Below are 25,303 nucleotides of genomic sequence, written 5' to 3' on the forward strand. Positions count from 1 at the left end.
TTACTTTAAACAAATAATTACTGAAGTCAGTGGAGTTAATTTTTAATTTTCAGAGCTTGAAAGCAATTGATCAAATATTACTATAAATAACTGGATTTGGGGGGGGGGGGCAAAATACAAATTTTATGTTCAAAAATTGTAAGATTACAAACTAATTCGCAAATCATGGGACAATTTTGCGACACGAACTTTTTTGTGTGCGCAGGGATTGTATACTCGTAAGATATAACTGCAGACTTGGCAAAATACATGCGGTAACTGCTTGCGATTTTCTCCTTGTTAAAAAGTGGCGTCGAACTAGTGGCGTTCAAGCTTCTTTTTTATTGACAGAGAGTATTTTTTTAATTAAGTCACATAGTTATTTCGTCATTCTCTTAATGTAACTATTGCCAATAGTATTTTATAATTAAACTATTTTTAGTGGGTCACGCACTCGTGCCGGATATAGTAATCATTTTTTCGTAAAAGTTTTGAAGTACTCCGCATAGATCATATTCCCAGAATATAGCAAGAAAGTAGCGTAATTCTGGGAACTTTTGGATCGCACTTTATTAATGTATGAGGAAAGTACTGTTTGTGGTAGGATTATGACGGTACTAAAATTAATTTTGACGGTGAATAAGCAGGGAGGTCCCATCTTACAACTGGTTGGACCTTTAAGTAAACATCAACTTACAATAGTTAATTATCGAAGCCTGATGAAACCGTTCAGTGACCTTTCTGAGGTCTATATTCACTTCTGAGCATATTAATTTTACATTAAGAGCTACTAACAATGCCTCTCTTCTCTAATCACTTTCTATCCTATATATTAAATAATAATATAATTATAGCTCTGCGTTACTATTTACAAATTATGAGTTCATCATAAAAATAACATGTCTTCAACAGTCGATTTTGGAATTCGCAGCGATTACCAAACTGATCCATAAATTAAGGAGAAGCAGTTTGATACTGAGAATAGACTAGCAATAATTATGGTTATAATAATAAAAACAAAGAGTCGCCTTCTTTTGGGAAATTTAAGGTAAAAAACAACGGAAAAATACCGAATTGGGTTCTAGTTCGTCTAGATTTCCACCTGTTTTGTCTCTGATATCTAGTATTGAGGCCATAGCTAAAACAAACGAATGAAATGATCACAAGTGACACTTTACTGACTAGATTATTTTAGTTTTTAAAAATTATGGAAAATAGTTCCATTAAAGTGAATCTGAGTGCATATTGAAGTCAACTAGCTTTAGTGCGAATTCTAGGTTTACGTGCATTGCAGTAAGAAATATTCACGTTAATGTTATAAATACAGTGAACCTGCGTTGAAGCCAACTATTTAGAATATGTTCGAAGTTTGAAGCATATCTTGCGATTATTTTTAAATATTTGCAATCTTACGCTTCCTAGCAAGTTGCAATAAACGCGTTGTCAGAATTTGTATGCTTAAGCCAAATTTGTTGAGATAAGGCTCCTTTAGAACTGAAAAGCTAGTTTGTAGGTAGTTATATTTGCGAGAAACGAATGTTTTGCCTTATTGATTCCAAAGTGTATATCTAATTATTGCATAAGTTATTACAAACCACTATTGTACTTTTATCTATACCAATCAATACTAATTTCACTGTTGGTATCTGCAAGTATCGCAATTTACGACAAAATTCAGTTTCCACACAAATCTACTCATTTTGAAGCCCCTTGAGTTCCAAAAAAATATTATTGTCAAGCATTTCCTGAAGCATCTTTTCTATTTAAGGTCTCTTTTACCCAGTTGCTTTACTGACGGGCTAAGGCAAAAAAGTATGTCGTACAGGTACCGGAGTAATAGATAATACTAGTCACACAAGACCGATATAATGCCGCAACAGAATGATGGCCTATCTTTGAATTTCGTAGGAGGTAACATTTGATTTCCAGTAATGTTGAAAAATTAAAGTTTGAACTTTACTTAAATTAAAAAGTAAAAATCATCCCTATTGGAATTAAAGTAAAACAAAATTATTTCATTTTTAAAGTTTAATCATTACTTAAATTAAAAGAAAAAGAAGTAAAAATAGTATAATAGATTATAAGAATTGTTTCCCACCAATACTGCGCGTAAACTAGTAAAAAACTAGCTGAAGTAACCGACGCTGTCCATGACTCTAATGGTTCCATTTGAGAAGAAAGTAACTTATTATTTTTACACGTGTGTTGCCCATCTAGAGAGTACAAAGTCTAAAAACTTTGGTACCAAACTTTTATTTGCTTACATGGTGGCGAAGGGAGGTAGCAGTTACTAACGCTGGGTTTGCCGTCAAATGTGGAATGGTTTCAATATCTCATCTGAAATTTTTCGAATTTTACTTTGTCGATACCGTCTTCTTGGTAAAGACTAATCGATTTTGTTTAAAATTATTTTTATCGAAATCTGTAGTTCTGTGAATGAATGTGCTGCCTACAAATACCTTTTTAGGGTGGTTACGCAATATTCAAGCTAAACATATAACAGAAATTCGCAGTTTAATGGGAATCTTCGGATTTGAGGAAGGTCGGGTGATTCTCCCCAGAGTTCTAGGGCTTAATGAAGACAACATATTTGCCAAAACCTTAGCGTAAAGTTTGTTTTTTTGTTAACTGTACTAAGTCAGTTTACTCAGTCAAACTCTAGAAATTATATTACCCAGAAGGAGGCAATGAATTTTCCCGAAACGTCGGTAAAACAAATTGTTTACAAAATGTTTGGCCACTCCTCAGTATTCCCAAGAATAATCTATTAACAACGGTTGTTAACCAAACCATCACATGTTCTTACAAGTGACCATATAGTGCCCTATAACCAAGTATGAGGCTAAATTAAGTCAGAATGAACATTGGTCTGGGTCAGCATCAGCGGTCAGTTACCGGCAAGATCGCACAGTGTATTCTGTTTGCCAGTGACCGACAAAGATTGGTGGAATGGACTTTTATGAAGGCAAAAAGTGACTTGTTTTCCTAGCCCATAAGCTCTAAGAGTTGTAGGTGTGGGGATGTCCCTCGAAATAATGCTGGGTACTGTACATCTCTTCGCCCTAAGCTGGATGAACAAAAGCCGGCCACATGATCCCCAACATCGGCCTAAATTTTGGTTGCAAGCATCCCAAAATGAAGGAAGAACGAACAGTTACTACCCGTTGAAACGCTTTATTTTTGGTGTCATCCTTGCGCATGGGAAATAGGAATAAAAGAAAGTCATCTAAAAATAATAAATAAGCTTGAAATTAAGCACAAACAAGTTTTTGAACTAAAATGAAGAAGTCACTACAAATGGAATTGTTAAAGTTATAAAACGCAACATCCAGTAATTTATGTAAAAATAAATGCAAAAATATAAATAACAAAAAGAAAAAATGGAAAGGTTTGGAACAATGGGTTGTAGCAGGTTGGTTTGGGAAGGTTCGGGGATAGCCGGCAAACTTAGAGGTATGATGCGGCCCCCTCTGGACAACCTCGCCGACTCAAGATCCAATATAAATAAAATACTAACTCCACTTTACACCTCTTCAAATTTCAGAGTTAATACAACAAGTTTACCTCCGTGTGTGAAGCAACTTGGCTTTCATCCGAGATTTAAACCAAACTCCCTACAACTGGTAATGCGATTGCCTATTCAAATGCCTCGGCAGAGTTAATATTGCTGAGTAATGAACTTTGTTGTTTTTCTAACACTTACCTCTCTTCAGAAAAGTTTAGATTTTTTAGAGTTCACTGAAAATTCCCGTTATGAAGTCCACTAAGTCTGAAAAGAGAGTTTTTACAAATTGGCGTGTATATGTGGGTACCAATGGGTGTATATGTGGGTATCTATGGGTGTAAAGTGTTACAGTGGGCAAGTGAGAAATCTTGGCAAGTTCTAATTTTATTCTACAGTAGCTTGGTGCCATTTATATTTTGTTCCTGTAACCTGACTGAGTTAGCGTTGTAAATTCAAGGCTCTCGCTGCTCTTCTCACCAAAGTGGAAGAGAATATCCGATTGTAGTTGCAACTTGTTTCATCGAAATAAATAAGTTAAAAGATTATGAAATTGGGGCGTAAAATTCACAGAATGTCCCCCTGCGTTTATCCTAAAGGAGATCTTGCCATCAGATCGCGCTGTGAATTAAAAACATTGCTAAAATTCCTGGTTTGCAGAAAATACGAAGATTTTTAAAGTTGCGGTTAAAATTTTAAAAAGAGTGTGTAAATGTTTTGTAGGAATACTAAGAGAGTGTTCATAGCCTAAAGTTCTAACTTAATAAACTGGAGGCGAGATGGATAATTTCCCCAAACTTTTTTATATGCACTTTTTTCTTACAAAAAAAATCTTGTTTGGCTTTTTATTAGGCAGAGCGAGGCAGAAAAGGAGAAGTATATTTGAGAGGTGGCTGATGATGGAAGGAGAAGCGATGGAAGATAGAATTTAATAGAGTGGGGGTTGTGTGAGATGATTTTGGAGTGGGGTGAATGAGGCGTGAGGTTAGAGGGTGAGTGGCTCCTACCCTAACAAAGTCCGCCACCAAAAAGAAATATAAATTGGTTTCTTATAATCTTACAGCTTTGGCGAATCTAATTTTGCCTTCGTTTCTCGCTCTCTGTCCAACCCGCCGTGCCGCTGTTAACGTTGTCTCCCTCACTCCCGGGCATCGCCAATGAATCATTAATAAGATTCGATGAAGTTTGCAGAGAGCAAGTTCTGGGCCAGCCACTTGCCTGGGACGCCCTTGTCATCAGCCGAGAGTTGACCATGCAAAAGGCAAAAAATAAAGAGGCCAACGCAGCGTCCAATATTCCACCCCCTCGGTTAAGGAATAAAAAACTTTTTCTTACTCTCACAAAAACACATACTCCCCCAGTTCGTATTAAGGACCAAATTCTGCTCTCTTTCAGTCCTGATAGTGTCCTGTTAGGAAGAGCTCATTTTCAACACAAAACCACTCACCAAGACATGCACAGGTTTCTTTTATTTCCATCAAACTCATCAGAGATGACGACAATTTAAAAATATCTACCGTTTCATTAATACTTGTAATAAAACTAACTTTCACGGATGGAATTAGCTGAGCGGTTAGCGAACTGGATTCCAACGCGGAATTCCCGGGTTCGAATCCAGCTGCTGTCCCTTAGATTTTCTCTTCCTATGTGTTTCTTACAGCTCACTGTTTGGTGTTGGACAACGAGAGAACACTGGTCAGAAGGTGCACGAAAAAAGTTCCGGGCGCCAATGACCTCAGATGCTGACGCACCTTAAATTTAAATAATAATGATAAAACATTTCTATTTTTAAAAAACTATTTGCTCTCTGCTTTTTAGGGACGGACAAATAATCGATAGTTAACACGTGGAAAATTGATGTCGATGCACTGTTTACCGGACTAGAGTTCTGTTATATTGTTCGCCACGAGAAGGAAACTGGAAGGCTTACGTTCTTCGGCAAGGATTTGAGTTTGGGTAATGTGGTCAAATAACTGTGGGTTGTAATCAATAATAAATTGTATTGGCGCCCTCGTGTAGAATGGGGTCTCCATCTGTGTCCTTAGCGCACCTGTCTTGAATTATAATAATTATAATTACAATAAATAAATATTATTATTCGATTTTGCTAATTGGAACAATAAAGAGGAGCGTTTTCGGGCAATTAGTAATAATAATGTAAAAGATGAGTGAGCCTTGATTTAAATAAAGACCCTCTCCAGAAAGGACTGCCGATTATAAACTTTAATAGATTTTTTGTATATTTAATAAATTTTAATTTTAATAGTACGGGGCGCGTTAAAAATTAAGAGCCGATGGTTGAAAAAATTGTAAATTAACGCAGCCAATTATTTTATACAATTTCCAAATATTTTAATGACGTGATACAAGCTATACAAACCCTTCCAGTATCCTGTATTCGTTGAGGAAGAAGCGAGTTTCTGAGGCGGTCACGACTGCAACTTAAGTGGTGTATAACCTTTCTTTGTACATTATTGACTGTTTTTTCTGGCATGCATTATCGTGTATGAGACAATTCCTCAACAATTCCTAACTAGGGAGGTAATCATACCTAAACACTCTAAAGCTACTGAATATCTTACAGATTTCTTGAATTGTGTTTCCTTGTACATAAAAGTAATAATAATACAAGCTAGTCTCATTAGTCATTCGAGGTAAAAAGACCGAAACATTTTAGGCTACACGCGTTGCAGCTCTGCCCGATAAGTTCATTAAAACGACGACGTTCAGCCATCTCCCTGGAGTCTCACCCGTTTACATCAGCTGAGTAGCTTAACAAGAGACTTTTGTAGATTATCTCGTTTCCCTAGCCACTTTTAGTCCTACTTTTTTTTTGATAAGACCGTCTATTTCCTGATCTGCATAGAACTCCCAAACTTCTGTGTTGGCCCTCACTACTTGTAAAAGAAAGTATTGCGATGGTGTAGAATGTTAAAGAGTGTTTAATGAAAGTACTCGTTTTTTCGTTCCCTGAATCTGGAAAAACATTTTTTGGAAGTCGGAAAAGAACACTGTTCTGAGGCCGGCAGTGCACTGAAACAAACCTCCGAGCGCCAACAACCTCAGATGTTGTCGGGCCTTAAATAAATAAATAAAAAGATAGTTTCAAATTTCAGAATCATAGAATTCAGAGCATGATATGGTAAGAATGTAAAGTGAAATAATAAAAGAACACAAAAAGGATATCATCTTGTGAGGAGAGAAAATTAATAATAATGAAAATTAAAATAGTGAATGGAATCTATTTACACTTGAATCCTGAACAGTATAAAAACTAAACAGAAAGATATTTCCCTTTTACTTTCATTTACTTTTCTCCTTTTTCCTTCTTTAAGAAATATCGATTGTCTAAATGCCAGGAGCAGGGTAGAGGGAATTAACCGCGATCTGCAGCTTGCAAACACAAGACTCAAAAAACTTGCATCATATTTAGCAAATTAACTATTCAGACAAAAGCAGCGTTCTTACCCTTAAAGAATAAAAAACAAATTAGTAAATATTTTTTTAGTTAGTCTTAGGAGTCAATCATATCTTTAATTGATGTTGGGTTTCAAAATGGCTGGCCAGAAATTTACTGCTCAATTTAAAAAGGGCACACAATACAAAGAGCACAATGATGTCAGAAACGGTAACCTTTCTCTGAGACAAATATGTATTAAAGGCCTTGATCATAAATCTCTTGGACATAACACTCAGTTGGTAAACCGTTTTGATATTCCAAAAGAACTCTCAGAAGCAAATACTGTCGAGACCTAGCGTGCTGATATTTTGGTATAAACTGCTGAAGCTTAAGGTAATCACTCTACATTTTGATATCACGTTATCCTGAGAACCGAAAATATCTTGAGCTCCTCGCAAATACATTATCCCTTTAAGGATGCTGACTCGATCAATAGGGATCTTTTTTTTTTTTTTTTTTTTTTTTTTTTTTTTTTTTTTTTTTTTTTTTTTTTTTTTTTTTTTGGCCTTCTGGGCATGCAGATTAGCCACTAATAGGGATCTTACTATTTAGGTCTCTTTAGATTTGCCAATATCTTTAGCCACCAAGAAAGAATGCACTCAAAAATTTTGCGTAACAATTTATATAAAACGAATGAAATACCTTACCGGAATATTCGTTTTAGCTCCATCACCTTTTTGGCACCAGAATGTTGTTCGTATAATAAAATTTAGGTAGACTCCGTTGGACTCGACCGAGAATTTACCACTACATTCTTTCGAACAATTTCCTACACCTCCCCCTAAAATGTTATATATAATATAAAATGTATAAAGAAATACATATTTCTTGGAAGAACAATAATCTTCAAAAGTCTTTTTCAAACTACTTTATGTACTTAATTTCAATTATGTGCACTTCAAGTAAATTAAAACTGTCCGGTAGGACAGTTGTATAAGGGTTGATCATCAAAAACTGCACGAAAAAGTGTTAGATTTAAAAACACCCAACTTTGACAATTTTTTTCTCTTTTTCTATAAAAGATAAAATTCCCAAATTTTCTTTAAAATATAGGGCAAATCCTCCTTTATAACTGTAATTTTTTTGCAACAACCCAGATCTAATAGGTTTCGAGAAAAAAGTTGCCGAAAATGAGCAAAAACGGCTTTTTCAAAAAATGTTCTTGTTCTTCTTCTTCTTCTTCTTGTTGTTGTTGTTGTTACCTTTTTTGTAAACAACGTAGCGCCTAAACGCGCGAACTGATTTTCATGAATGAGGTTTCATTCGATTCGAAATTTTATGTAGATGTGCCTTTTGGGGGTCCCGGCGCTGTACATTGAATAGGAGAGGAGTTAGCCCCCTTTATGTAAGGGCCCCTCTAAAATTATTATTACTAATTACTCTGTAAACCTTGGCCCGATTTTGATAAAATTTGGTAGGATGATAGGGTTAGGGCACCCCTACGTAACATTAAAGTAGCGATCAGCTCTTACTCTTGTTAAGGGGAAGTATAGCAATCGTTTCACATTATCGACACGTGAACCGATTTTCATGAATGAAGTGTCATTCGAATCGAAATTTTGTACAGTTTAGCACTTTTAAAGTCTCGACGCTGTGCCTCATAAGGAGGGGAGTTTGCCCGACCCAAGTAAGGCCCTATCTAAAACTATTATTACCAATATTTCCATAACGCTTAGTCCGATTTTGATAAAATTCAGCTCGAATAAGTGGTTAAAGCTCCTCTACCTTGCCGATTCTCATGCTCCTATTAAGAGGAAGTACTGCAATCGTTTAAATTATCAATGAGTGAACCGATTTAAATCAATGAATTGTCATTCGATTAAAAAATCTTTGCCTTTTAGGGAGAAGTACTGCAATCGTAGTTTATTTTTCTTACTCCTCCTAAAAGGAAGTACTGAAATTGCAGTTTAATTTTGCTATTTACGTACAAATACCTTCCTATGTTATTCAAAACGCTTTTTCAGAAAAATTGTTATTGAGGATGGTTTTGAGGACCGCAATTATAATCATTCTTTAAAAAGATCTCTCCAGTGGTAGTTACGGTTCCGACTTAACACCTTATCAGTTTATAATGATAGAATTGCTTATTCCAAATTTAAAAAAATCTGTAAAGCAGATATGTAACTTTGCAAAATAGACAAAAAGGACAGTCTATCCAAAAGGTACAAAAAACTCCCTAACAAAAACTTACAGTTTAAAATGTTAAGTATAAGGGTTGATTAAACGCCAAAAGGTACACAAATCAGCAAGTATCTAACATTTCATTAATTCTTCATTAATATTTAAGTAATTTTACTGCATTAATTTTCATTAATATTTTTTAGAATTTATTAGATGTCACAGACCCTTATGCTGGCCAGTTCATTTATAATATTTTTTTGATATAATTATGATAAATCACATATACGTACATGCATGTTAAAGTAGAAAAAGACAAAGTTAGAGTCGGCTACTGTCTTGAATTCGTCTTACCGAAATATTCGTGAGCACAAATAACACACAGTTAATAACAAGTAGATTATTCTTTCAACAATTATTGATTTCTCAATTGTAATTTAATTTAATCCCCCTAAATTTACTTATAGTAAAATACTGGAATAATTAGCTGTCCTAAAAATATGCATATCTTATTTATTTTATATTACATACATAAACATAGTGGGAAGAACACCTAGATTGAGAATGTAATTGAAGAAAACTGTATTATTTGCGATAATTATTACCTGTTGTTATAAACGTTTGACTACTTCATAAAATAACAATTACTTTAATCGAAGAATGAACTTAAACCGACGATTTTTATTTAAAAATAAAAATAAATAAATAAAATCATTGATGTATGTTGGTGTAAGCATTTTTTAAAAAAGGTTTTGAATTTTTTAGCCTCATAATTTTTTTATATTTTTTGTAACGTTTTTCTTTTTAACCTGTAATTAACAGTTTGATTATTATAAATAACTAGATATTACAGTCAATCTACAGAGCTACTTGAACATATATTTTGTAGACGAAAATGGCCAGCATAAGGGTCTGTGACATCTAATAAATTCTAAAAAATATTAATGAAAATTAATGCAGTAAAATTACTTAAATATTAATGAAGAATTAATGAAATGTTAGATACTTGCTGATTTGTGTACCTTTTGGCGTTTAATCAACCCTTATACTTAACATTTTAAACTGTAAGTTTTTGTTAGGGAGTATCAAAAGTGAGCATTCGCATTAATTTTCATTAATACTAGTCATTTCATCAACTCCAGTAATCCGCATTTTCATATTTAACTGCAATGGCAACTAAGGATTGAAATTTGTTTTGAAGTCCTCGACTCAGAAAACGATAGAAATAAACCGAAATAATTTTCCCTTTTTCTAATCTGTTATATGAGTGTGATAACTGTTAAAAAGTGGTTAAATAAGGAGCACAATAAAAATAAATAAGAAGAATAATTTTGAACCGAGTTAAAATAAAGTATTTCTGAACCTGCAATATTGGGTACATTTCAATATTATTTAAACAAAAAATATTTTATAAATGAAAACGACCAGCATAAAAGTTTCCGATATTTAACAAAATCTAAAAAAAAAACATGAAAATGTAATTCAGTTTAATTTTTTTCAATTGTTATTCAACTTCCAACAGCACAATGAAGTTCTAAACATTTTTAATTATTCTTCAAGGATTCATCCAAGGCGAATGATTAAAGCACTTGGAAAACCCCAGTAGCGGTGAGAAGGCGTGGACGGCAATTAGAAAGAAATTTAAATAAAATACTTAAGCCTTTTTCTTTCAAGTTGAAAGCGTTCGAAATGAAATTTTGAATCGGATCAATGATTAGTGAAAATTGGATCAGGAGTTTAGGCGCTAAGAAGAACAAAAACGATTGCTGAAGTGCTCATTGAGTGAAGTACTCCTTCTGGAAGGGGAAATTTCTATAAACTCTGAATGTTAATAACATATTTATGCAGAATATTTATGACCGTTGGAAAGCGTGCGCTACCTCAAGAAAAGGTTTTCACATAATTGTTATACAAACATACGTTTACAACGGGAACGCTAAGTTAGAAGCTTCATTTCCAGTAAATCTCATAGAAATGAAAGCAAAGCCAATCTTTAAAGTGATTCTTCGGGTTGAGAGATTCCATCACACTTTCGGGTCCCATGGGGATACGAACCGAAATAGAAAGACTAAGCTTCAGACGATTTTTCGATTTTACACGCCCAGACGGAATTTTCTAATAATCACTTCTTTGGGAACCAAAAGAAAAGTGCATTTTCTGTGTAAGCCCGACTTGTTTGCAATACTTCCCTCCTACCTTGAGAGGAATTCTATAAAGGCAGGTGTTTCTCCACGTCTAGCAATCTGAACTGATCGTTGTGATGCCTTCTTAACCTTGTCTGTCTGCTCCACCGTGGCCAAGCAGTAGTTTGTAAAAGCTCTTTGAAGAGAAAACTTGAGGATTCTGATAAGAGAAACTCATTTGATTGTGAGGCGGCTTGAATTTTCTCTCTAAAAAAATGCACAGACTTTCATAAAAATTGGTGTGTTGACTGTACGAAATGAGGGTTTCCAGAGGTAGAATTTTACGAGATTCGACAATTGAGAACAGTTATAGAAAATAACTTTAAGATATTTTTTTACTTATTTTGTTTGCACACACATTAAAACTGCTATAAAATTGTATTCGTAGTCTCGTCTAACGCTTGTTCAACCTAGTGCCTATAATTTATAACGCTCTCCGTATCGTAAGTGCATGTATGTATTAGTATATATCCAGCATGTCGGATATAGTTGACTGTATTTGTATTTATGCCCAGCGAGTTCGTTGGTACCCTAGCTCGACCAGTCTGATTGCGCGGTCAGTATAATATCGATTTGAATTCATTTATCACCCGGAGTGGTATCAGGCTCCATGGTACTGCCCAATCTCGACTCCAGCAGATGGTCTAACACATACATTCTCTTTCTCTCTAACATCATACCCTAAGTGTAAATACTGCCTTAACCTGCCCTCCAATAGCCGACTTTTCACAGGCTATTTATAACATATGTTTGAAAATAAACTATTCGTCTGTCTTGCTAGGGGTCTCAAATTTCTCATAAGTGGAATTAATGCAATCGCAGTTTTTTATTTTTACTTTCTCCTACTCTTCTTTGGTAGAGGTTTAGTTGCGATCGTGACGAAGTATTCGATGTCCCGTGTGTACGAAAAAATTCATTTAGCAAAGTGATCTGTTCGTGTGCAAACACAAAATTTAAAAAAAAAAGAAAAATTGCAAAAACTCAATGTTAGTATTTCCTGTGTAACTTTCAACTTATAGCTCAAAACTCCACTGGATGTAACAATATACTGAGAAGTTTTTTTCCAGATCTGTTAGCTTATTTGTTGATTTCACTTTCTTAAGTTTTAAACAACTCGACTTTCTCTATTTTCTAAAAGTTTTTGCCCAGATGTGTACCTCCATCGTGGGTGATATGGAACCAAGGTGGTACGTGAGATGAATATGATCAATGTGGAGGTTATTTTTTATTAGTATTATTATTTATTTATTTTATTTTTTATAATAAAACATGACGGCTTCATAAGGAGACATCGTTGACTCCATGTCTCAGTTGCTACAAGTTGATCAAGGAAGGTTTTTAGAGGTTTCGTTTCAGAGGTCATTTAGTGAAAGGACTCATGCTTTTCTGATTGGTTTGATGTTGCTTGCTTGTTATTTGGGATTTCCTGTTGATACTTTCTTTTCATGGAATCCGATGGAGGGGATAGGTTTGACTCATGGTGGGATACTTTTGTTTGTAATTGTTTTTATAAAAATGTACTTTAAGGAAGGGTTTGGGGATGTTTCCCTCAAATTCCTTTCATTCTAATGGGACTATAGTGAAATCTACTTTTAATAAAAAATCTTCAAGACCCATGTGAGTTTCCACTCAGATGTTTGGTTTGATTGAATTAAATGCAATAGAATCTTGCTGAAATGGAGGCGAGTATGGGCAGACACAGTTGGACACTGGTATAATTTGTAAAATTTGAACATTCGCTGGGTGAGTGGATGGGGAATCGATAGAGTGCGGACGTGCTAGCAAGGCTGTTGCTCGTGGCCAGCGGATAAATAATACATGTGGTCATGTATGAGCCGGACAGAATGTATCCTAACGTGCGTATCAAGCCCCAAGTATCCCCCTTTCCGCACCAGAGCCTCCGCATCAATGCAGCTCTCGGATATAGCTACACCGGCTCTAACACTTGCTAGTGCTCCCTTCCGATACGCCATCTTCCCCCTTCTTCATGTCCGTTTTACAAATTTTTACCTTCTCTTATCATTTTTAAGTACAAGAATAGCTGCCTTGTGGAATTGTAAGCAGTCTATAATATTAAATAAATATATATATTTAGATATACACTAGATTAGATTGTAGTAGTATTAGATAAAGGGAGTGGCTATAAGCCAAATCCTCTGCGATCTAAAAGAGCTATTGTGGCTCCCTAATCTACCAGAGTGTGTGCACAAATACGGGGATTTGTAAAGTGTTAAATGCGCAAGTGTGAATGAATCTGTGGGGTGACGAGCTCTAGTTCGCCTGAGGGTTCGCTAAATCCAAATAGTTGCACACATCATCTATCTCTGCGGGCTCTAAGTACTCAACAACCCGGAAGACTTACGGGAAATATTATACTGTAAATCTGATTTTTATAGCTAATAGATTCTTGGCTTCAAACATCTTGCCATAACTGTTTATATAAACGCCTAACGCTTTTATTTAATTTTTTTTTTAGGTTAATTGAATTTTAGGGAGTTTCTCAACCTTCGCCCACAAGAGATAATCAACACACCTTAATCCAGGCATGGTCAGCTTGGAACTCATAAAATTTTATTACTTCGTTATCATTCCAATTTTCATTTTATTTTAATTAACGTGTAACACTCACTTATTGCCTTTTTTCTTGAAAATACCTCTTTTCCCATTTGCCCAAATTGTCCGCTCATCAGATATGATGAAGTGCAAGAGTTTGTAGGTTCGCTCAACCCCAAGTATTGCACTCATCCACTACCACTGCATGCCCTACTGCAACTGTATTTGGTGGTATTAGTATTAAGTGATTTTTGCATTATTAGACTTGGATCCCCGCAGGGAGGCCCAAACCTTTAAAGAAGTGGCTGAACCACTTTCGCCTGTGTATTGTAGCCCCATTTTAACAAAACAAAACAAAAAATCGAAGTAAATTAAGAATTACTATTAAAAAAAGTCGTGTGAGTACAAAATTTAAAGAGTGATCCTAAAACACATTTTTTCTTTCCTGGCAGAAAACTGAGTTTAAATTTTAAAAAAAAAATAATAATTCAATCTTCCTTTTGTGTAGTATGAGAAAATTATAATAAGACAAGAAAATATCTGACAAAAGTAGAGTTTATAAAAAAAGAAATAACTTAATTAAATTTAACTTGTTACAAAATTCAATTTGCCTTTTCACTAGCAGGAGTTAAGGCGGCATTAAAATTGAATAGCCCTATTTAATTCAAATAATTTCACTTAAATTAAAATTTTCGTAACTTTCTTGTTTCCTATTAAAAAGCTCACCAAAATAAAAGCTGTTCAGAAGTCACCGCTCTAACGAAATATTAATTACACAAGTTTGTAATTATCTTAGTTATATATAGATATAAAATCGTGCTCTTAACTAAAAATAAAGCTCAAAAATTTTGTCTGATTTTCCAAATTGAATAGCCGTTTTAGCGGATAGTGAACAGAAGATTTCAAAAATGGTAGAATTAGTCAGAATCAGCCAACCCAAATTCCACTAGCTCTCAGCTGAACTTCGACCTCTATTTCACAACAACAAGCTTTCCCTGGGAGTATCACTTTGCTGAATTGCTTTTTCTTTCTATTTCTTCACAAATCAACAATTTCCTTTACAATTGCTGTAATAGTCAAAATCCCAGTAGATCTATAAATTTCATTTGAAACATGTTCCCATACACATCCATTCGACGACCCTTGTGGGAGTGGATTGCTTCGTAAAGTGCCATATTATACTTAATGAATGGCTTAATATTAACTGCAATTAAAAATGCCAAATTTTACGAAAATCGGCTGACCGAAAATTTCACGCTTTTCAAAAGATTTTTATCCTGTTTAAAGACGAATCTGACAAACTCATGACTTAATCAAGCCTCTACTGCCATTTGTAAGACTGGATTCACGGCGTGATAGTAATGAAATCGCCACTTACCTGACTGGTTGAAGAGCAGCGAGATGAGCATGTAGGCGTGTCTTCGAGCCAGTTTTCCTTGTCGTGCATCCCCCGCTGCAACAAGAAATGTGGTCAACACAAAATAAATTTATATAATATTATTTTAAAAATTGAGCATTCACCGTAAACTCAATTCTTTGGCGCTTTTGGCGAGTGGTGGTCACTCTCTCCATTGTACAATTTCTCCTTACAAAAGTAATGCTTATTTGTTTAGGCGGGCTTCACTTTCATCCAACGATTAAATTTATTTCTTTATATATATATAATTCATGAAATACCTTAGGAAGAAAAACTAGTGAGAAAAATGTTAATAGTATTTTATAGCTTGCACTTTTTCTCAAGAACAAGTGAAGGCTATGAAAATGGTGCCTAAGACGTACCCTCTACAAAGCAAACCTCTTAAAGCAGCTACTTTGTCGCCTTCCTAGAAGAGATGCGACGAAAACAGCGATCCCTCATTCGAACCATGTCCTGTTTTGATGAAAGAATCTATGGTTAACCATGGTCACATAACGCACCATAGAATTTCTTCTTTAAATGTTGTCATTTTTCTCCATAGCAATCATTGAAAGTTTCAAGCCTGTAACTTTACATTAGCGGTGGCCAACCCAAAAGATCTTGCGGGCCACTTCTGAAATTCATTATAAGCCTGCGGACAGCTTATAAAATTATTATATCTATTAGATCGGTGCGACTACAAAAACTTTTAGCAGTGAAAATTCCAAACAGAATTAATTATTATTATTGTTTTTATTATTAATCTATAATTATTATAATTATTAATCTATATAAACATATGTAAATAATATAATAATGCCAATTATAAGGTGGTTGAATAATATTTAATTAGTGAGATATTTGTTTCTCAACTCTTTCACTCATCTTGCAAGTCGATCTCAATGTGCGTATTTGCACAACATAATTGATAATGCAGATTTTTATCCGTTAAGTTCAAGTTGATTAATGTTTGACAGGTGAACGTTGATCCAAATGCGCTCAGAACTGTTTGTTCCAGATTTCTCTAATTAGAAAATTTTTCTTTTTTAACAAAAGTGTTTTAACAATCTATTTTGATTGTGATGTTTTAAAAATGTGTTTTAGTTCATTATTACATTGTAATTATATCAGTTCCGTTTGGAGATAATGAACAAATTTTGTAAAATTGTTATGAATTCTGCGGGCCATAAAATTATTCAAGGCGGGCCGCATGCGCCCCGCAGGACGTGGGTTGGCCACCCCTGCTTTACAGCTTCTAGGCGATTGAATTTGGTTGCCCCTCAGTTTACGTCCCCCGCAAATGTTACTCATAAAAGTTAATATATTAAAAGAAAAGGCTTCACAGCTTCATTTTGAAGCGAAAGAGGCAATAGTTGAAACTTGGGGAAGAAAGTGGAGAACTAAAAGACATTGAAACTTTTTCCTCCGAGAATTTCATTCATTTTGAGAGGAGCTGTGATGTCACGCTTCCTGCAAGAATGGCATGTTGCTGTACTGAACATTACCTTGTTTCATTATTAAGTCAATTATCTCAAAAAAAAAAAAAAATTCTAACTTTCAAAAATATTTTATTAGGTAAATAGTGATAGAAATGCGTATTTGTCATAACAGATTGCTAAAGTTGCCTGTGTTAGAGAAAATTTACTTAAATTCAAATTAAAAGCAATAAATTGTGGCAAAAAAATCAATTACACTTTAGACAATTTTTTACTCTTTAACAAAAAGCTAAGTTGGTGTAGAACAGTTTTATATCTTTAGACGTGTTGTGTCTACTTGGTGGGTGGTAAAGATTGGGTGAGTAATGAAGATTTAATATCGAGGGAAAGATCTCTTAGGAGGTAACAGCATCATCGTTGTTCAATAATTTACTAAATTCACTAACAGGTAAGCCTTGAAGTCAGGTCTGCAAGTTGTTGTGAACTTAGTTTCTGCAAAGACTTAGCGCCTATCATAATAAGACTTATTTAGCACTTTACAATACTTAATGGCACCCAAAGTATATCAAACCCTTATCTAGGATAATTAAATGAGATTAGGGTAATTAAATTTACATTCACTTCTTTCTTGAGTCCGTGTAAGTCAGAATTTGTATTAAATTTTAGTTGTATTAAAACTCTCCGGTAGGGCAGTTTTATAAGGGTTGATAGTCAAAAACTGCACCGAAAACACAAACCGAGGAAGTGTAATGTTGGAAAACAATATTCACTCGTTATTTATGATAGTGGCATTCTTTAATGCTGCTAAATTTTGCAGAATTTCGAAAGACAAGAATCGAGATACGAGGACTCATAGATTAGGTAATCTAAATGATTAGTAAATCTGTTAATCAGATATACAGCTTTACAGATTAGACTTTTAAAGTTCAGAATTTTGTGGAAAACGGCATTATCGATTGAGGATTCCTCGGTACCATCATGGAAATGGCTCGGCAGTGCCTGATATTGTTCCCTAAAATCAACCAAATCACTCCCTCCTTCAGCCAAGGGAAAATTCAGACTGCCCCCCATTTTAGTATTACACTTACTATTTCTATTATAATTACTACTATTATGAATATTATTATTAGTTAATGAGGTTTCGTGAGTTTTCTTCTATACTAATTACGCAGCGCCCAATTTATTTATTTGATTTTGTTTCCCCGTTTTACGGCCTTTCTGAAACACACTCCCTTCTCCCTTGATCAGGTAGGAGCATTACTGAGTCTCCATACCCTAGGGGAAAGTTTGGAGCGTAACCTAGCTTACTTCAATGTAGCGATTTACTTGCATATTTCATTTCTATTAATATTATATCGGTGACGAGGCCACACTTTACACAGAGTGGTACTTTGAAGGGAAGCCAGCTTCACTAATCCCTCAAAAGTACGCATTCATAATTTTACCCGGGAATTATAAAGGTTATGGAACTGAATAAAGACAATTAGTGCAAATTTTAATATTTATTTTATTGCAAATTAATGCGAAAGGAAAATCGTTAAAGCAGTTGGCGAGAACAGTCTACTAGATCGAAAACTCTATGAGAAAAGTGAAACGCCTGGTTGAGTGATTTTAGCCAAAATCTTGCGACCGAGTTCAACAGTGGCGCCTAAATCGTGTATTAAATTAAATTTCCCGCGATTTTCAGACCCAAAGCCCTCTAATGATTCGAACAAGAGGAATTACCGCTTTAAAAGATTTTGTTGGCAATTTAATTTGAGGCAATTTTTATTCTTATTATTAGCCTATTTTCTTTCTAATCTATTAGCGAAGACACATATACTTTCTTTGGGAGTTAAACTTTATAGTACAACAGAAGACATCTTAAAAATAAAGTTATAATGGATCAGGGCGGGTACACGGTTAAAACAAAAAAATACATAAATGTGTTTGAAAAAGGCCGACAGCAATGATAAGGACTTAGGTACAGTGGTTGAAGTTCAGGATTTTCAGTGCAGCAGTAGTGGCATGAAGGGAGCCGTGGCAGTTCTAGATAGAGAGCCGACAAGTTATGTTCTTGTATTTTGTAAACAATATTTCAATTAAATGTGTTTTATATAATATTACTTTTTGACATCTTGTGTATGCTATTTTGAGTTACAAGCTTCTCGCTATCTGTCTATAATATAATCTATTTTACAGTCGTGCAAGATAAATTAATATTGATATGAATTCCACATTGTTATTCTCCATGCTGAGTTAAAGAAAACCAAATTTTTTCACAATCTAGCTTACAGAATATTTCATGTATTTATAAAGACAATTTGTAGGAAAAGAAAAGTACAGAAAAAACATTGTTAAAAGGATAATAGTAAATCCGAAGTGAAGTCAAACGAACGCGGTAAAGTAAATTTTAAAACGAAAGAAAGCAAAGACAGGGAAAGCAAAAAGAATGAGAGGAACAATTAAAGAAGAAACTAAAGAAGTTGAAATAATCATGATGACAAGCTTTACTTGACTTCCTAATTAAAGTCTGCTTTATTTGTTTGGATGAAGCAAAAATGTCTTAGTAATAATCGAGCCTTTCGTTGCACAAATCGATTCACTCCACTTTTTGAAATATCTTACATTTAAGTGTCATAACACTAGGTTCAGTCATAGCTTTTTATATTTCTAATAAACTTCCCAAATAATGAAGATGACTTTAACAATAATTTCCTAGTTCAGCTTCAGCAGTCATTCTAATGTGCGTCAAATGCTCAGTGCAACACAAAATGTAAAAGCAAGTTGCTGAAATTTATAAAATAATTGTGGGTAAACTATATAATAATTTATTTTAAAAAACATTCGGGAATATTATCTTTTATAGGAAAAGAAAGAAAAATTGTCAAAGTTGGGTGTTTTTTCAATGTTACGCTTTTTTGTGCAGTTTGAGACGATTAACCTCTATAAAACTGTCCTAACAAATGTAGACATTGGTTTTTCTATATTTTCAATATTAATATCACAGTCTTCTGCAGAACTCTGCACTGAAGGTTCAATTTCTCAGTTGAAAGTAATTAAAAATCCCGCGAAAACCACTGTGCAACAAGTTGGATGCTTTTGTACTTTCAAGTATAGAAGAATATGTGTAACGAAAGGTTAGTTTTGATGATCTGATCAAAGAATGCAATTAAAAAAATTATGAAGTAACTTTTTAAAACAGGAGTGTAGAGTGGATGGCCTGGAAAAAGAAAGCTTCGGCAATTTGACACTTGAGTAATGTAACAGAATGTAAATCTATGTATTATATACCAATCAATTGGCGGATCATCAAGCAGTAGGCCTCAATTGTTTTAATATCCTACTGCAATATGCGATCAAATTTGACTTTATAATCCTTCAAAGACTCTGTGAAAATGTTGTCAATTAAAGGACTACTAGAAAGTAAACATATAGATGGGGCCTCCTAATTGAGAATTGAGATACTGTGCCTAAGATTTATGAATGAGACAAACTTTGTCTCATAGCGCGCTTAACTACATTCCTGACAATGAGGAATTCGACTTGAATTCCACATCTCTCGCACATTCTTCAAGAGAATAAAATCAATGCCCTCTAGAAAAAACAAATCTGGTATGAAACACAAAGACTTCCTCTTGCTCCTCATGTGACAATAAAATGCCCATTTTCAGCAAAAACCGAATTTTACCAATTTACATAATTCACAATAACAAGATACATCGGAAAGATGATTGTATACCTCATTAGCGCAAAAAAAAGTCTTGTTGACCATGGTCCGTTTTCTCAACCGTTTTCGAGAACGAGACCATTTTGAAATGATCTAATGCTTGACGCCTTTTGTTTTTAAAAATGGTCATAACAGTTTGGAGGTAAGAGCTATAGCAAATTTAATTTGATTAATGGTAAGAGCATTAAATTTTCCGTGTGAAAAGCTGGTAGTACAATTTGAGATCTTAAAACTAAACCATAGTAATAATTTTCTAAATTTGATACAACTTAATGTCATATGTTCTTTTTGAGCGATAAGCTGTCAAAAGTCTATTAAAATATTCCTCAATTGATGCTCTTGATATCTGTATAAACTTTTCCTTTTTATTTCAAGAGATAGCTGAATCAAGTCCACCTTTATATAAAAAAAAATCATTAAAACGCAAAATGGGTAAATGATTTGAATCATTATTATTATGTTTCACTGTTTTACTACATATATTTATTTTTTAGTTCATTGTGCTAATATGAAAGGAAAACTAAAAAAGAAAATGAATAGAAGTTATACAAAAATTAACATTAACATTATCTTGACTATACCTGTAAAGTATGCAAGCTTTCTGTGAGAAATCTCCACGCCTTACTCCGAATGGAGCCAGTACGCTCCATTCTCGACTCAGTCACCCTTGCATAGGTCCTTTACATGGGACGCAGGGCTAGCCAAAAACATTCAGGTTCGCTAAAGTCAAGTAGTTCCGAACACATAAACTATCACTGCAGGCCCCATTTATATTGTGTCACAGTTAAGAGGGTTTTAGTAATAAGGGTTGTGAAGCTGGGGATACTCGCAGTGAAGCCAGATCCATGAAGAAAAGGCGAATCTACTTCACTCCTACGGTGAATAAAAGGCCGGCGCTGGAATGCCCGAAGTAACACCAATCGCATAGATCTCATCGTAGCAAAATCCACACCGATTTCAGCTAAGGAAATGCAGACCCTAGTCGAGTACCCAGAAGCAAAACGAGAGAAAGCAGGTATATAATTGTTTTATTTTCAAATCTGCGCTCGCAGATTCTTACAAAATACTGGCTTATATACTGCACGGACAACTTAAATCACAAATCCCCTAATACTAGGGCAGTTCCAGAGCAATTTCAACAAAATATCAACAACAGCGTGTACCATCAATAGCTAGCAAAACTAACACACTACCCTGTTCCCCACAAAAACGGCAATAAAAAACGTCAGAATCGTGACGGGCTAGAAGAGGAAACAGAAAGAACCATTGAGTCTCGAAGTGCAACGAATATTGCACGATGCAAAATGCGATCTCTTATGCGGGGCATTTACAAAAAAATTAAAATAAAATAATACTTTTTAGCGAATTTTACGTTAACGAATTCTCAAGGATACATAAAGAGATACACTGCCGCACAAAACATGTCAATCTTTGAAATGCACTTTTCCGTACTCAAGGGACATCAAGAGTTTATCCCTCTGAAAAACTCAAAGGTTGGAGGTCTGCTCAAATCGTTACTTGCTCATACAAGTGCGGTATTGGATAATACTAATTTCGTTTGACTAAAACATTATTTTACATGTAGCACTACCGAAGATAAGATTTTAGAGGAATCAATGTCCACTTAAGTGAAAGGATTTATAAGGTTGCTTTATATTTTTTTATTCGGTAATTTATTCGTAAATAATTGTCCGGCAGGGTTGTTCATCAGAAACTGCACGAAGAAGCTTAATATTAAAAAAAACAAAACAGCCGAATTTGACAGTTATTTCCTCGTACCATACAAAAAGTTATAAATCCTAAATTTTATTTAAAATGAAGAGCATATTGTAGTTATAGCTATAACCTTTTTTGCAACGACGCTGAATGATCTTCAAACTGTAATTCTTGTTTTAAACGGAATTTATGAGTTATATCTTAGGTAGTGATGAATTTCAATGCTGAAATCATCGATTTTTTTTGTTTAATTTTGTGTAGATTGCTTCTTGTGCTCAGGTAGTTCTAGTTTTGGCTTCAGAACATGGTCCAGGAAGGTCGAAACCTAGGCTAAATTAAGAATTAAAAAGTAAATGATAACAAAACTAAAGGTTAATCATATCCTCAAAAATACTTCTTATACACACTACACATATGTGGGCGTTTTTGGTCAGAATGATTTCTCCGTGAAATCCATTCTTTAGGGGTTCTAAGCAATAGGACAAAACTTACCCGTAACGTGTCTTCATTTTTACAGAAAAAGTTTACAATTCTAACCTAATCATTTTTCTTGGGTTAAAAAAAAATCCGAATATCAGAAATACGTTGGTTGGGTAGTTAAGAATCAAGGAGATTACAATTATTGATTTGAAGGAAATTTTAAGCGATTTTTGTAATTCTTCTTTTGCGCCTACTTCCTGGAATTCATTGAAGTTTATACTTTGCTAACATTTAACCACCTAAATGGGAATTCTCCTTTTATAACGGTTAAACAAATTACAATATTTAACAAGGATTCATTTGATTCACCCCAGATGAACGAATCACTTATTCTATTTTATATATTAGTAATTTTTTTTATTAATATAGTTGACTATACAAAGATATTAAGTAAAAAGTGCTAGTTTAATTGTAAAATATACATAATAAGGTTACAACCCACATGCAATATATCGAAACAAAAAGAAGAACATGCACATGACATGGAACCCATGTGATTTTTTTTTATTTTTACTGGTTCTTCCAAAAGTGAATAAAACCATATTTTTACTGAAATTAAATGAATAAAGTATTCAAAATTATACCAACAGGTGATTAATACAGGTAAGTACATTTCTCAAAAAAAAAATTGTCTAAATTTTGGAATTAAAATTTTTAGGAATAACATTAATATAAAATTTTGGTTTTTTTTTACCTTTTCCTTGGGATGTCGAATTTTGTTGAGTGTGATAAAAATTGCTAATTTTTTGTGAATTTCGCATAATTTTTGCGGAATATTTATTTTTGTTGTTATTTATTATTTTATTTTACTTATTGTCATTTTATTGTATTTTTGATTTGTTAATTTTAGTTATCAAAGTTTAAAAATGTATTTAGTTAAATGTGTTTTTGGAGGGTCGCGATAGAAAACATAAAATAAATAAAAGATCGGGGATGTGTTTTTTGGTGCGATGTGTACGCGACAAACGCTACAATCCGACTGAGAAATGTTTGGGGGAGATGCGAGAGACCACCTCACAATACCGGCAACGCTTTTATTGTAATAGTAAAGTCTCTAAACTCCTCCCTCCGCGTCCTGTGTGCCGGGTCCCTCTCATTCTATCTACTAGTATTCGCATACACACAAACGCACACATCTCTAAACACTAAGACCAGCAGCCTTCCACCAAATACAGACTTTACAAGGGGCTAGTATGTGTGTGATACGTTTGAGTGTGAGAGGGATGCTGTGGCAGTGGTTTAAAGTGGTTACAAGTGGGCATGCGTAGAAACTTTACCCCTCTAGCCACTCTGCTCCAGCCCATCCCGAAAGCGCCCCTTTCCTGGAAGGTAGGGGAGCCAGTGGGAGGTTTTGTAAAACGGGCTTTCTGGAGAGAGTGGAGCGGAGAAGCGGGTTTACAAGCCCAGAGCTTTTCACAAGCTTTAAACCCATACTCGGCCACACATACATACGCACAGACTTGCAAACACACATACTAACCCCACAATTACTCTAACATTTTTTTCAAAAATTATCTTGAAACAAGAATCTCCCCCCCTCTCCTGCAGAATATTCCCACCCCAACAGCAACAATCTCACACATCTATCCTTACCCACAATAATTCCTTCAATCCAGTCTCTTTGCCTGATTTCAACCTTCATTCACCAATTTCATAGCCTTCCAAAGGCAGAATAAGTTTGTAGTGAAAAATCAGAAGCAAATCTTTAATTAATACATTTCTAAGTGCCCAATTTCTATCAATACTGAGTCTCACAGTTCTTTCATTCTTTGTTATGCTTGTCTAACGCCCGTAAATTACTTACTGGTAACAGAGTGCCTCTAGTTACATTACCCAACGCCTAACAGCTCCGCAATAAATTCGGAAATATGTTTTAATCTTACTCGTATTACCACCGAATTTCTCCTAAAATCATTTATTTCGGAAAATAAAAAAATCAGAGAACCTGATGAATAAATTGAGACACATATGATTAGAGTTAATGAGATGATGAAACTAAGGTAATCAACTAATAGGATGAAAAAATAATTGCCATTTCAGTCGAGTAAAATTAATTTTTCCGAGCTTTCGACCTAGTAAACATAAATAAAATGTTTTATTATACATATTCATTTCAATAGAATCATTGTTAACAAACTGTAAATATGTTCCACAGCCCTGAAGATGACCTAGTCCCTAGGTCGAAAGCTCGGCAGAATAAATTTTACTCGACTGAAATGGCAATTATTTTTTCATCCTATTGAAACTATGAATCAGTCACCAAAAAGAATGAACAGTAATCAATTAACTTCTATTATAAATTAAAATAAACTCAATTATTATAAATGAAATATGGATTTCAGCCAGCGTGAAGTCGTGGCGTAAATAATCGAGTACAGATCCCGGATAATTATGACTGTTTTCTTGAAATGGATTGTGTACAGAGGCTGTTCCTGGCCATGCAGCTTCTTTGCTAGCAGTGGAAAGGCCGTGTACCGTCACTTCCCTTCCTAATTCTAATCTTGACATCAATTTCTCTGCAGTTAAGATTAGAGAGATAAAGAGATAAGACATGAGATGATAGAATTAAGATAAGAGAGATCAAACTAATTAAGGTTAATGACCCCAAAAATATATTCTAATTATAATGACACTGTTACCACCTTGCTAAAAAAAAAAGGTCAAAGTTGAATGTTTTCCTAAATTTCGCTTTTGGTGCAGTTTTTGACGATAAACAACTGTCCTACCGAAGAATTTTAATTAAAAGACAATACCAAAAATACATAAAAAGA

At 34.4% G+C, this 25,303-nt stretch overlaps 1 protein-coding gene across 3 annotated transcripts in view; it reads right to left on the bottom strand.

Moving 5' to 3' along the window:
* The window catches only part of Dscam4 (Down syndrome cell adhesion molecule 4), a 211,187-nt gene extending 187,521 nt beyond the window's left edge, over positions 1–23,666 (bottom strand). Inside the window, exons 1-2 of one of the 3 annotated variants that reach the window (XM_074138486.1) lie at positions 23,227–23,622; positions 15,174–15,248 (exon numbers count right to left, since the gene is read on the bottom strand). In XM_074138486.1, coding sequence (XP_073994587.1) covers positions 15,174–15,248; positions 23,227–23,293 — 142 coding nt within the window. In that variant the 5' untranslated portion in view covers positions 23,294–23,622. Of the gene's footprint in view, positions 1–15,173; positions 15,249–23,226 lie in introns of all 3 variants that reach the window. The other 2 variants (XM_074138485.1, XM_074138487.1) reach the window with 2 other exon arrangements.
* Between the last annotated feature and the right edge of the window lie 1,637 nt (positions 23,667–25,303).

The sequence above is a fragment of the Rhodnius prolixus genome, unplaced genomic scaffold, assembly GCF_049639745.1.
Source record: "Rhodnius prolixus isolate KJV_2025 unplaced genomic scaffold, Rpr scaffold_11, whole genome shotgun sequence".
NCBI lineage: Eukaryota > Metazoa > Arthropoda > Insecta > Hemiptera > Reduviidae > Rhodnius > Rhodnius prolixus.